Consider the following 11,847-nt stretch of genomic DNA (forward strand, 5'->3'; position numbering starts at 1 on the left):
CGATACTTCTCAATATATTAAAGTTTTTATGTCTATAGATGAATAGTTCTGATGGCTGGGAAGAGAATCTCTCAGAAGAAAGGATGAGAGTAGGATGTAAGAGTGTCTGAATTATTCTGGGTTTTAGATGAACAGATTTACTGTGTTTTCAAAATCCACAAAACAGGAATCATAAAACCTTGCAGAGATGTGGAAAAGCTGGTTTACGTTGCGGGGGGAAGGGGAACATTGGGAAATATTACTTAAAGTGCTGCCACCCCCCCCCCTTTTTTTTTAGTAGTATTTGGGCTTTAATAGTTCCATGTCAAATGTGTATGGTCATGAACAATAATTAAGCATTTTTAGTGCCCTGGGATGCAAATTAGATTGTTTTCATTGCTATCTTACTCACTCTCCAAACTACTTTCTTCTTTCTACAGGATTTTTAATAAGCAATCAGCAAACAGCGTCCATACATCGCATGGTAACTTATCTCAGTGTTCAGGAGACTTTCCTACCCAGACATTAGATGATGTGGGAAGCCCAGTTTATCATTGTTCACAAAAGATTGGAGAGAAGAGATCTTCCAGTAGCACAGATATCCAAGGTAGTTCTTTTGTATATCAGCTGGGTTCAATGTCTAAATAAAAATGTCTGAAAAAACAGGTTCTTGATATCTTGCTGTCATAAACTTAGAGTTGAGGAGGAAAAAAATTGCATTTTAAAGTCTGAAGCTTAAAAACAGTGTATGTACTTGAATGTAAGGCCAGATGGAAAATTGTCTTCATATGTTGACAAGAAAGATGACATGCAACTCAAACAGCAAATACTGTTAAACTTAGTGTACTAAACTATTTGAATTAAAGATGCTTAACATTAACAATTAAGAATCTTTTAGTATTTTTATAAGTACTACTTTGATTCCAGCTGTTTTTCAAAAGCACAAGTGTCAAGTTTGTAAAATTCATTTTCCTACATCCTAAAATTTTCCAAGAATATATGCTCTGGGTCTTTTTTACTATATTGCATGTTAATTTAACTTTTGCAATATTTTCCTACTTTGAATACGATCTTAGACTCTTTCAGTAAAAGAAAAGAATTTTCAACCTCATTTTGTCTTTGACATTTGGAATTTGTGGGTTTTCTCTTTAAAAGCGATGCGAGGGCCACCACCATTCAGATCATGGTCAGTTGGCAACCAGAGTGGAGGAATGTGCAGTGATTCTGAAAGTGCAGGGGGAAGCAGTGAGTCACGATCCATGGATTCTCCATCCACTAGCCCAGGTAAAGCTCACCCATGGCTATACTAATCTGAAATCTTTTCTTTGAGCTGTCTTAAATTAATGAAGAGATCATTGATTATTTAAGAAATGTTAGAGCCTATAATAAAAATGAGTAGTTGAGTAGAGGTGATATTTTCAGCTTCCTGAAAAATTTTCTCATCTTCTAGGGGATTTTAAAAGACGACTTCCCCGAACACCTTCTACTGGTACTATGTCATCTGCAGATGATCTTGATGAAAGAGAGCCACCCTCTCCTTCAGACTGTGGTAATGTCATTTCCATAACCTGAAGTCCTCATAGGATGCTTTGAATGTGGCTCTTCTGTTTAACCTACTTTACTCAGTATATTAATGCTGTGATTACACACAGCACTGTTTTTCAATGCAGTGTGCATCTGCTTGGGGTTGAGAGCTGAAAAATAAGGGTCAGGTCACTTTTGTGAAGCAGTGCAGAATTGTCTTCATACATTTAGATTAAGTATGTAGGCAGCCTTTGAATATTTCTAGTGCCTTTACCCTCCCAAGGTAAACATGAATGATCCCTGAACCATTCACTCCAGTCAGTTGCATTTCAAATTAGCTGCATTGCACTGAATCAGGTATTTAAGATCGCTGTGAAGTAAAATGCTTACATATGGAAAGCTGATAATTAGCAAATTGGAAAACACATAGATCCAAATGTTCAGGATAATATCTGACATTTTATCCTCTTAAACTTGCATAAACCAATTTGATAATGTCTGTCGCAGATTTAAACAGCCCATCTTTAATTTTCAAATGGATTTTGACTGTATAAAAATAGTGTTGCCACAGGTACTGAAACCTGAATAACTGGATTATTAATAATAGTTCTACAGTATGTCCACTATGCTTACAAACTAGTTCTGAAATATTTATGGCACTTGTTCAGTAAAGCATTTAAGAAGTTCTTCAGTTATTCCCTATTTTCTAAATACATACTTTTCACTCTAGGAATGAGCCTGTGGTTAACAATACTAGTTTAGGCCCAGATTTAAAGTATGGCAACATGGTAATGAATGCAAACTTTCCCTGGGAGTGGTATTCCTAATCAGTGTTTGAGCTTTTAAAAAGATTTCTGGGCAATTATCTATGCATTAATTTATTTTTACAGATAAAACTTAAGAGATTTTTGTTTTACAGAGTTGTTGATAACATTTTATGTAAAATTTGATTTTAAAAATTAGTTATGAAAAATAATCGTTGCTATTCTGTTTTAGAACCCTTGAAAAAATATGTTAATGTTATTACAGGAGAATTAGTGATGTTTTTCATGGTTTTATGAGTTTTGCTGTGAGTGTATATTGATTCTTCCCTGTTGCAATGTACACTTGTTGAAGTATTTCCAAAATATTATGGACCAAACTATACTGTCGTCTTTCATCTTCTAGTACAAGCTTTTATTTTGAAGTACATAGAATGAAACTTGCATGGACAATTATCTGAACTGTGGGACAGTAGGAATTAAATGTACTAAAATCTTCACATGCCACTGATGCAGGAAAAAAATGGCATATTAAAAAAGTAGAACTGATTGTTTGATTCTACTTTTATGTAAGATTATTTGATTGTTAATGTATGCCTGTTATACAGACTATAACATTGTTTTGCTTCCTTGGGATTGAAACAATTTCAGTTACTTCCTGATAGTTGCAATTACTTAGAATTCTATGTTCTACAGCACAGTCCTTAAAAACAAAACAAAAAATCCCAGTATTGTATTTAACTAGACATTAGAACGCCCATAACACAAAAATTCTGCCTCTAGGTTTAAATGATCTGACATCGGAAACTGCAAATTCTCCAGGACCTTTTAGAAATGCTAATATGTCTAAAGCAGCACAAACACACAAACTACGAAAGTTGAGAGCTCCGTCTAAATGCAGAGAATGTGACAGCTTAGTGGTATTTCATGGAGCTGAATGTGAGGAGGTAAGTTGAAAAGTAACTGGTCGGGTTTTATGTAAAGTTGGGAGTTTTAGAAACTTTGCATAACTTTTTCTTATGTAAAAAGTACAGTCTTTGTGGCTCATAGAATCATGATGAACAAAAAGCGAACAGCACCACATACCAGTGAATCTTCCTTCTTACTCACATATGGGGTGAGAAACACTAGAGAGGTTTCTTATTGTGTCAGATTGTGTCAAACCATGTGGTTTTTTTTCTTTTTCTCCTTGTAGTGTTCACTCGCATGCCATAAAAAATGTTTAGAGACTTTAGCTATTCAATGTGGGCACAAAAAGCTTCATGGAAGGCTTCACTTGTTTGGAGTGGAATTTGCCCAAGCTGCTAAAAACATTCCTGATGGCATTCCTTTCATCATCAAAAAGTGTACCTCTGAAATTGAAAGCAGAGCCCTTAATGTAAAGGTATGCCTAAGTTTGCTTAGGGATGGGATGGGGGGGGAGAACCCTTAACATGATAATGCTATACAGTTGATCTTATCTCTCTGTTTTACACTTGCCTTTAGAAGTAAAACAGAATTGTACTGGTCTTTTAATTTCAGGGCATCTACCGTGTGAATGGAGCCAAATCAAGGGTTGAAAAACTCTGTCAGGCTTTTGAGAATGGAAAGGATTTGGTTGAACTCTCAGAACTCTACGCACATGACATCAGCAATGTTCTCAAGCTGTATCTCCGCCAGGTATGTACTTTAGAGTTCAGATGGAAAACCAAAGCATCATAGTAAACTTCTTCAGTACAAGAGGAAAATAATTTATTTCAGCAATTCTGCAACTGAAGATGAAATTAATGTCCTTTATATTTGCATGTTATTCTCACATGGAACCTATGATAGGGGCTTTGAAAACTGAGATTACTGACAGCTGGTATTACAATTTGGATTCCGCTTGAGCATGATGCCTCTTAAATGCTAGTACTATACAAAGAACAGGCTTTTGTTTATCGACTTTTAGTGAGGCTTAGTTTTTAAAACCTTGTGGTTACTTTACTTGTGAAACTTAGAACATTCCTGTGCTCTTGCCTCAAAAGGCAGACAAATGCTAATATGTTGCTAATAAAACTTTGATTAAATGCTCATACAAGTCATGATGTGCTCATTATGACAGATTATCCACTATTTTCTCTGAAAATGAAATTCTAAGGTGATTGTGTTATCCAAAAGGGTTTTAGTGTGCATCTGAAAAGATGAGACTGTTGCCCAGTGAAATGACTGGATCACTTAAAAGACTTCTACCCCCTGAAGGAGTAATCCTTAACTGCCTTAGGTCCTGTCATGTCCCATTCCTCGCACTGGCTGTCAGAGATAAGCATTCTTAGGAGCATTCCAATCCCATGATCCCCATTAAGTTAAGTGCTTTTGAGATACTACAAAGATGAATTTTGATTTCTTTTTTCAAATAAATAAGATGGTAGCATTTTATATACATCATGCTGGGGTGAGTTGAGACACTCTGCTGTATTTTGAATAAGGTCCATTATGCAAAGTGTTTTCTGGAGGGGGAAAAAAAAAGTCAAATAATGTTTTCCCCAGTCTTATTACTGCCTCTGTGGCTAATCAGTTTGCAATTTTTAGATAGACCTGCTCACTTAAAAAAAAAAAAAAAAAAAAGAGAGAGAGAGAGAAAGACATTTCAGTAAGAAAAACTTTCTTCCAAAGTAATACTTTCTTCATGTTGCTATTGTATTGAAATTAGTTTTAGGTATCAAAATCTGATTGCTATGGAATTTTTTTGGATTAATACATGCCTGAAGTGTGCTGTGAGGTGTAGTGAATGTAGCCACCCAAGAAGTATAATAATAATCTCAGAAATGTAGTACCTTGAGAGGCCAATTGAAGGACTGGGTTTATATCCCAGGCTTTCATCTCCAGAAACTGTAAAATCTGCTTGAGTGTTGCAAATTAGTTTACTTTCTTAGTTGGTCTGTGACAAATGTATATCCCTGCTGAAGGATCATCTCACAGATGTGGTGCCTATTCTATGTTAAAAAGCTAAGTTCAGGCACAGTGAGAGTTTCTATCAAAACTTTGTGTTAAAATCTTTGTATTCAAACTTACAGTATCAAACTTGCAAGAGGAACTCCAATTTAGCAGAATTCAAATAAGTCTATGAAAATATTTTACAGAAGCCTGAATTAAACCTTAGTTAAGGTTATTTATTAAAACTAATTTGATTTTTATCTGGTTTTCCAGCTTTTTTGCTTTTATCTGAGCTGAGGCAGTGCAAATAACCAGGTCAAGTTTGGGGCTTTTTTTGTCTCTCTAATTTTTTTTTTTGATTATGAACTTCCATTATATAATAAGGCTGCTGTCAAACTGAGAGAATATTTCAATCAGAATTAAAAGTAAATGTTATTTGGCCTAAAATCCTATTAAAATTGGAATATGGACCAAACTTGATACCATGTGTGATATACTATCAAAGACTGGAGGAATCAATACTGCATCTTATTATCAGGGTATTTGTACACTTGCACAGTGCAACACCCTCCCTCACAGCAATTGCTTTCTTGAAATCTATGTCTCTACTAATAAACGTTCAGTCTTGAAACTCTTACAGCAAAGTGCTAGCAAAAAGATTTCTGGAAAAGGTGTAGGGGAGAGTTTTTGTTATCCGGGATTGTCTTTGACGGACTGGTTTGAGCTAATAGGAGCACAAGAGTTAAATGATGTGTGCATCTAAGAAAAGATAGTAGACCAGACAAAGCTGAAGAAAAACAGAAAGGAAACAAAGTTAAAATTCAGGCTTAAGCATATTTCTGAAATATTCTCATTTTCTCAGCTTCCAGAACCCTTGATCTTGTTTCGGCTTTACAATGAATTCATTGGACTTGCAAAAGAAAGCCAGAATGTTAATGAGGAATTGGATGTTAAACAAGCTAGCCCCAGATCAAAGAAAAGACAGTCAATCTGTATCGAACTGAATAGGATCATCATTAAAATTAAAGATCTTCTCAAGCAACTGCCTCTGCCAAACTATAACACTCTTCAGTACCTTATAGGACACCTTCACAGGTGAGAAAAGACTTTACATACAAACTGTACGTTGAAAAACAAACTGTTACATGCTGCAAACTAGGAAACTCTTGCACCCTTTGGATGTCTGTAGAGGAAAAAGCCTCAGGGTTTGTGTGCATTTTTGACTTTGTTTATTCCCTGGAATAGTTTTGTGTTTTTGAAAGGCGCCCTGTTTTGTTCCTAGATCCTATATACTTATGCCCCTATATACTTAGGCCAGAAGAGTGTTTAACATAGGCAGTTAAAGTCTGCTCCCTCTGACCTTGTAAGAGGTCCTTTAGAAAAAAAGGCAGGTGTGTGCTTGCATATCTCAACCACTGTCACTAAGTGCTTCAGAAATAGCAGAGTGACTCTATAGTTTGCCTTACATTTAATACTGTTGAGTCTAGGTTTTGAGTTTAGTCATGATCCTGGATTCTAACCTTTACTTCCCAATCTGTGTGTGCACACGGGCACCAATTTTGGTGTTCCAACACATAAGAGAGACAAAGCCAAAATGTCTTTATTTTTGTTTCCCTGAAGCTGTGGTTAGCCAGCTATTGCTTTGCCATTCTGCACCCATGTTCTCAACTTGTGGCTGCCACAAAATCTCTTTAGAAGATGGAAGGGTCTAGTTAAATTTCATTTGACTCAGAGTTATCAATTTAGGTGGTCAGAATTTTTGTATGTGTACATTTATGGAAGATTGCTCATATATAAACCATAACAGTCATAGATGGCTTTAATTCTTTCTGTTCTGGGGAAATTATATATACCCAGAGAAGGTGGTTCTTTTCTATTTTGTTTCCCAATATAATGAATTCTGAGGTGAAGGAAGAATGGAAAATACAAAGGAAAGAGGGAAGGAGCTGAGCTCCATTACACTTGATTCTCTGCTGGCATCAGGGTCAGCAACTAGTAACTAGTGGCAGTTGCAGGGACACAGGTGTGATTTAAGTCAGGATATGACCCAGGTACAGCAGTGATTTGGTGACTATGTATTATAATTAAAGTTGAATCATACTTGGTAATAACTATTCTCCAGTTACGTTTCACTTCCCTGTCCTCCAAATGCTGGATTGTGTGATGCTATATAGTAAGGATGTGCCAAACTGACTGTCACTGAAAATGGGTAATACTGGACTATAGCTGCATAATTAATTGGAATGAGACAGATAATCAGGTTTTCTTTTTCCCCTGGAAATGCCAAATAGCCACAACTATTAACTAAGTAGAACGTAAAAATACCCTTGTGTGGAAAGGGCTAGGTCCAAGTTACTGGTAAGTGCAGTCTGCACTGGTGATTCTGCTTGCCTACCAAACCTATGCTTGGCCTCAGTTTTTTTTGTCTTTTAGCTTTTTTAAATGTAAATTAGAATTAATGTCTAAAATATTTCTGAAGTAGTAAGAATTTCTTACTGTTGCGTGTTTTCCCCCCACCCCCACGCAGGGTTACAGAACAGTCTGATGAAAATAAAATGTCAGCCAGCAACCTTGGCATAATATTTGGCCCAACTCTGATCAGGCCACGTCAGACAGATGCTACGGTTTCTCTGTCATCACTTGTGGATTATCCATATCAGGCCCGGGTAGTGGAGCTGCTCATAACATACTATGAAAAGATATTTGATGTTTCATTGCAACCACTTCTGAGCACATCTCAGTCAGAAGAAACTGCTGTTACAATTGGAGTTGCTTTATCAACAGAAGAGAGGGAGCTGCAGCAGCAAAGGAAGTCATTTGTTGCTGTAAAGGAAGTGAGTGGCTTCTCCTGAGCTGATGCAATGTTGCCTGTGCCATCTTGTTTCGTGTTAAATGCTGCAGCGTTCCACAGCACACTTCTGTGAAATCCTTTTAACAGCATGGGTGGTTGTTGGTTGGTTGGGTTTTTTTTGGTTGGTTGTTTTTTTTAATTAAGGAACATCCTTCCTCTTGAGTTCTCATTTTCTTTTGCTCTGACTTTTGTTAACAGGGTATTCTGCTAGCTCCAAGTGAGAGCAGAGTTTCAGAAACAGCTTCATCAGTTTTGGAATCAGACAATAGCAAGGATGCAAAAGAGCAAGAAGATGCATCTGTAACTGGTTAGTGAGCTTTTATACATCTTGGGGTGGGTGAGTAAGTACCGTTGTAGATGATGCATTAGATTATAGAGTAGCTCTTTAAATTAGACATAAGCAAGTGGGAAAAAAACTACTCGTCACTGCTTGAAACTCTGCTTTATCCTTGTAAGAGGAATAAAGAATTACATCTTTCTAAAAGCTTTCAAGAAACCTGTGTTTATGGAATTGGATTATAAAGTATTTGGTAAGAGAACACAATAGTGAGTTGTTTGTTCTTTTACTTTGAAAAAGACCATTATGCTGTCACTGTCGCCCACGCACTGGATTTCTGAAATCAACTATGATGCTATAAGCCAGTATCCAGCAATTAATGTTTTGACCATTGCTTTTCCCCCAGGACATGTATCATTGCCACTCAGTGGGACTAAACTAGAAGGCTCTGGAAAGAATAACTCTCTGACGGAATCATCAGCTACCAGCATTTTGGATATTCATATTTCTGCTCCAAAAGAGCCAGGTTTGCTGAGCTAACTGTATAAGTCTTCAAGTTTTGTTGTTGTTGTTTTCTGTTAGTCTACTTATGCTAATGGAGCAGTTGATTCATATCTGTGTTAAAATCATCTACTTCATTTAGGAGTAACTATACATGATCCCTTTTAATTACACTGAGATTTTTCTCTTGAGCTGCTGTTACCAGTTCAGTCTGTACATAAATGATGCAACACTCAAACACATTATCCAATCTTTGAACTGAAAATGTCTAGGGATGGGAAAGCACCAGTGTTTAAAAAAAAAAAAGTGCCTTTTTTGCTTAGTGTATTTCTTGGTTACATCTGTACAGTACGTGTTTTACTGCTATTGAAATGCTAGTACTTGGTTAGGCTAGGGTACTCCTAGTATATACGCAAGGTTGTGCTGTATCCTGTTACAATACCAGCTGGCAAGGGGTCATAATAAAGTTAGTCTTGCTGACTTGTCTTTGTATTTGGTACAAAGATCCAGTAACACCTATTTGTGTATTTCTAGGTGATGCTGTGAGTCCAGCTTCAGAGAGAGACAACGATTCTTTTGTTTTTGTAGGTGAAGACAGCTGTAAAATTAACTTATTTCCTGTAAAACCTAGCCGTCAGATTACCAAAGTTCCACTGCGGGTTCCAAGGTCAAAACCAGCTATTCGCCCTGTGAGCTTACCTGTAGACCGAATACTTCCTCCATGTGTTTTGAATGAAAGAAATTCACGAAATGCAGGAGCAGTAAGTCCAGAGAAGCTTGGCAGGAGCCCTACTATTGAAGAAGTTTCAGAGGTGAAGACACTCCCTGCTGTTAATACCTGCTGCAGACTTTCTTGTTATGACCCCCAGACTCTGCGGAAGACTTGGGACAAGCAATATAAACAATATGATATAACAGCAAGGACAGCAATGATTGTGACTAATGTGCCTCAGGAGAACCGAGCACTTGAGAGTGGAACTGTAGGTGCCGTATCTTCATCATGCAGCGTTAGTAACAATTCAGCTAATGCCATTCTTCCTAGTAAGCCATATTCCGTTTCTCTCAGATCAGGAAGAACAACAACAGAAGGGAATGGTCCTGATACCAATCCTCTTGCTGCCTTCAGGGCACCAAGAACATTGCAGCCACCCCCAGGGACATTTTATAAACCACCCTCTAACAAGTCAAAACAAAACGAAGAGGGTTCTGCTAAAGCTTGTGCACCAGCCAGTGCTAGCTCTGTGCTTCACCAGGATAATGCTGTGAAACTGGCTAGGAGCTCTGCACTTCCGTCAGGTGATCCCATACAAAACACAAGCGAACAAAAAACTAGCTCAGAGGATATTCACCCCGCGGAGCTGAAGCCCACTTATCAAAGACTGAGACCAAAAAGGATCCAAGAGCTAGAACACAGGGAAGCTCACTTTGTATAGGGTGCAAATTCCTCTTGAACTATTATGCAAGTTGTTGATCTTGCCAGTGGAGGCTTTGCTTTGCCCCTTTATCCTTTGCCTTCCCTTGAGAATCCCATTTTTGTGCCATATTGGAGTTATTTTTATATATGCAGCATTTTAAAAATGGGGGGGTGGGGGGAATTGTAAAGGAAATAAGTCAGATTTCATTTTGTAATTAAGTAGACTTTCATAAAAATCTATTGCATTCCCAGTCTAGATGCAACTGATAGGCTCATTGGATAAGACACTGAGCTTCATTTCATAGTATGGAATGAAGTGCTTATTCAGAGAAGCAGCTGTTGCATGTAGCCATGAAAGGAGCCATTTTCTGTATAAACCATGTAATAAAAATGGAAAGTTTGATGTTTGCTGTCTAAGCATAAACCAAAGCTTGTGCTTTGCTCTGTTAAAGCATTTGTTCAGTTTTCTAATCTGTGCAATTAAAGCTTTGCTCCTGAACAGACTTACATACTGGCCAGCATGGCCCATAATTATGTATCATATGTGTATATTTTAGGCAGACGTGGTCATCTGTTGCCAGTTTTCTATGTTGTCACTTTAATGCTTTTTTTTGTACAGCAAAGATGCACTTACTGAGCTTTACTTCTCAGAAGCAGCAATCAATCCACATCTGGTTTCTTATATAGCCTAGTGAGTGGGGCAAATGTGCACAGTCTACTTGGTTTGGATGCCCTTCAGGAGGGAGTATCATTGCAATAGTGCTGTCTTTCTCAGCTGAATGAAAAGGCAGTGTGTTTGCTTGCTGTAGATCAGTTTCACCGCTTAACCTGGTATAACTGAAATGAAGAGCATGGTTTCCAAGTTTCAGTGAAAAAGCTGAAAATAACCAAAAATTTGCATTAGTAGGTGCATCTAATGGTTTTCACTTTGTATTAAATGGTTTTTACATGTGTACACTGTTATATTTGCTTTAAAATATATTAACTTGTTAACATTTCAGTGACTCTACGCTTTTTGTATAACTTATTAAAATACACACATTTGGCCTTTGCAATAGTAAGTACCCTGCTGAGTCTGTCTTGGGGGAGGGGACGACTTTTCACAATCAGATTACAATTACAACTAGTTGGACCCTTTCTCACATACTATAGAGTACAGTTACTTTAGCATGGTACCTTTTAAAGATGAGAATCAAAAGGACTCTCAGAGGATAGGAAAAGCAAAGAATCACTTTTCTGCTTTACAAAGCTAAATTTACTTTATACTTTAGTACTCGATTCCTTTTGTCCTTCCTCACAAAATATCCCAAATAAATCCCCCACTGCATTCAGTGGACATAATTTGATTTTAGTTTCTGGAACAAAAGATACTAAGCTGGCAATGCTGACCTCCTAATTCCTTGTCACATTAGCAGGGAAGCAAAGCTTGCATACTTGCAAAGGTCAGGCTACTGTTGGATGGTTCTGGTCATGCTAGGACCATTTCTTTAGGGAGCTGTCTCATAATGAAGGAAAGCCTGAAGATGCTGTAGACACTACTTCTGGCCAGACTACTATTGCAAGTTGTGTAAGAGGAGGGGTGAAGGCTTCTTGACATAGATGGGAGCTTGTTGCACTTGCAAAAGGGGAAGAAGGGAATTAAAAA

The 11,847-nt window shown here is 37.4% G+C and overlaps 1 protein-coding gene across 5 annotated transcripts in view; it reads left to right on the top strand.

The window, feature by feature from the left end:
• The window catches only part of ARHGAP29 (Rho GTPase activating protein 29), a 60,910-nt gene extending 49,713 nt beyond the window's left edge, over window positions 1–11,197 (top strand). For 3 of the 5 annotated variants that reach the window (XM_067300904.1, XM_067300909.1, XM_067300908.1), the window contains 11 exons: window positions 420–586; window positions 1,135–1,263; window positions 1,430–1,528; window positions 3,048–3,211; window positions 3,460–3,648; window positions 3,786–3,923; window positions 6,022–6,254; window positions 7,687–7,993; window positions 8,209–8,317; window positions 8,694–8,813; window positions 9,323–11,197. In XM_067300904.1, coding sequence (XP_067157005.1) covers window positions 420–586; window positions 1,135–1,263; window positions 1,430–1,528; window positions 3,048–3,211; window positions 3,460–3,648; window positions 3,786–3,923; window positions 6,022–6,254; window positions 7,687–7,993; window positions 8,209–8,317; window positions 8,694–8,813; window positions 9,323–10,221 — 2,554 coding nt within the window. In that variant the 3' untranslated portion in view covers window positions 10,222–11,197. The remainder of the gene's footprint in view (window positions 1–419; window positions 587–1,134; window positions 1,264–1,429; window positions 1,529–3,047; window positions 3,212–3,459; window positions 3,649–3,785; window positions 3,924–6,021; window positions 6,255–7,686; window positions 7,994–8,208; window positions 8,318–8,693; window positions 8,814–9,322) is intronic. The other 2 variants (XM_067300907.1, XM_067300905.1) reach the window with 2 other exon arrangements.
• Window positions 11,198–11,847: the final 650 nt, after the last annotated feature.

Source organism: Apteryx mantelli, chromosome 8, assembly GCF_036417845.1.
Source record: "Apteryx mantelli isolate bAptMan1 chromosome 8, bAptMan1.hap1, whole genome shotgun sequence".
In the NCBI taxonomy this organism is placed as follows: domain Eukaryota; kingdom Metazoa; phylum Chordata; class Aves; order Apterygiformes; family Apterygidae; genus Apteryx; species Apteryx mantelli.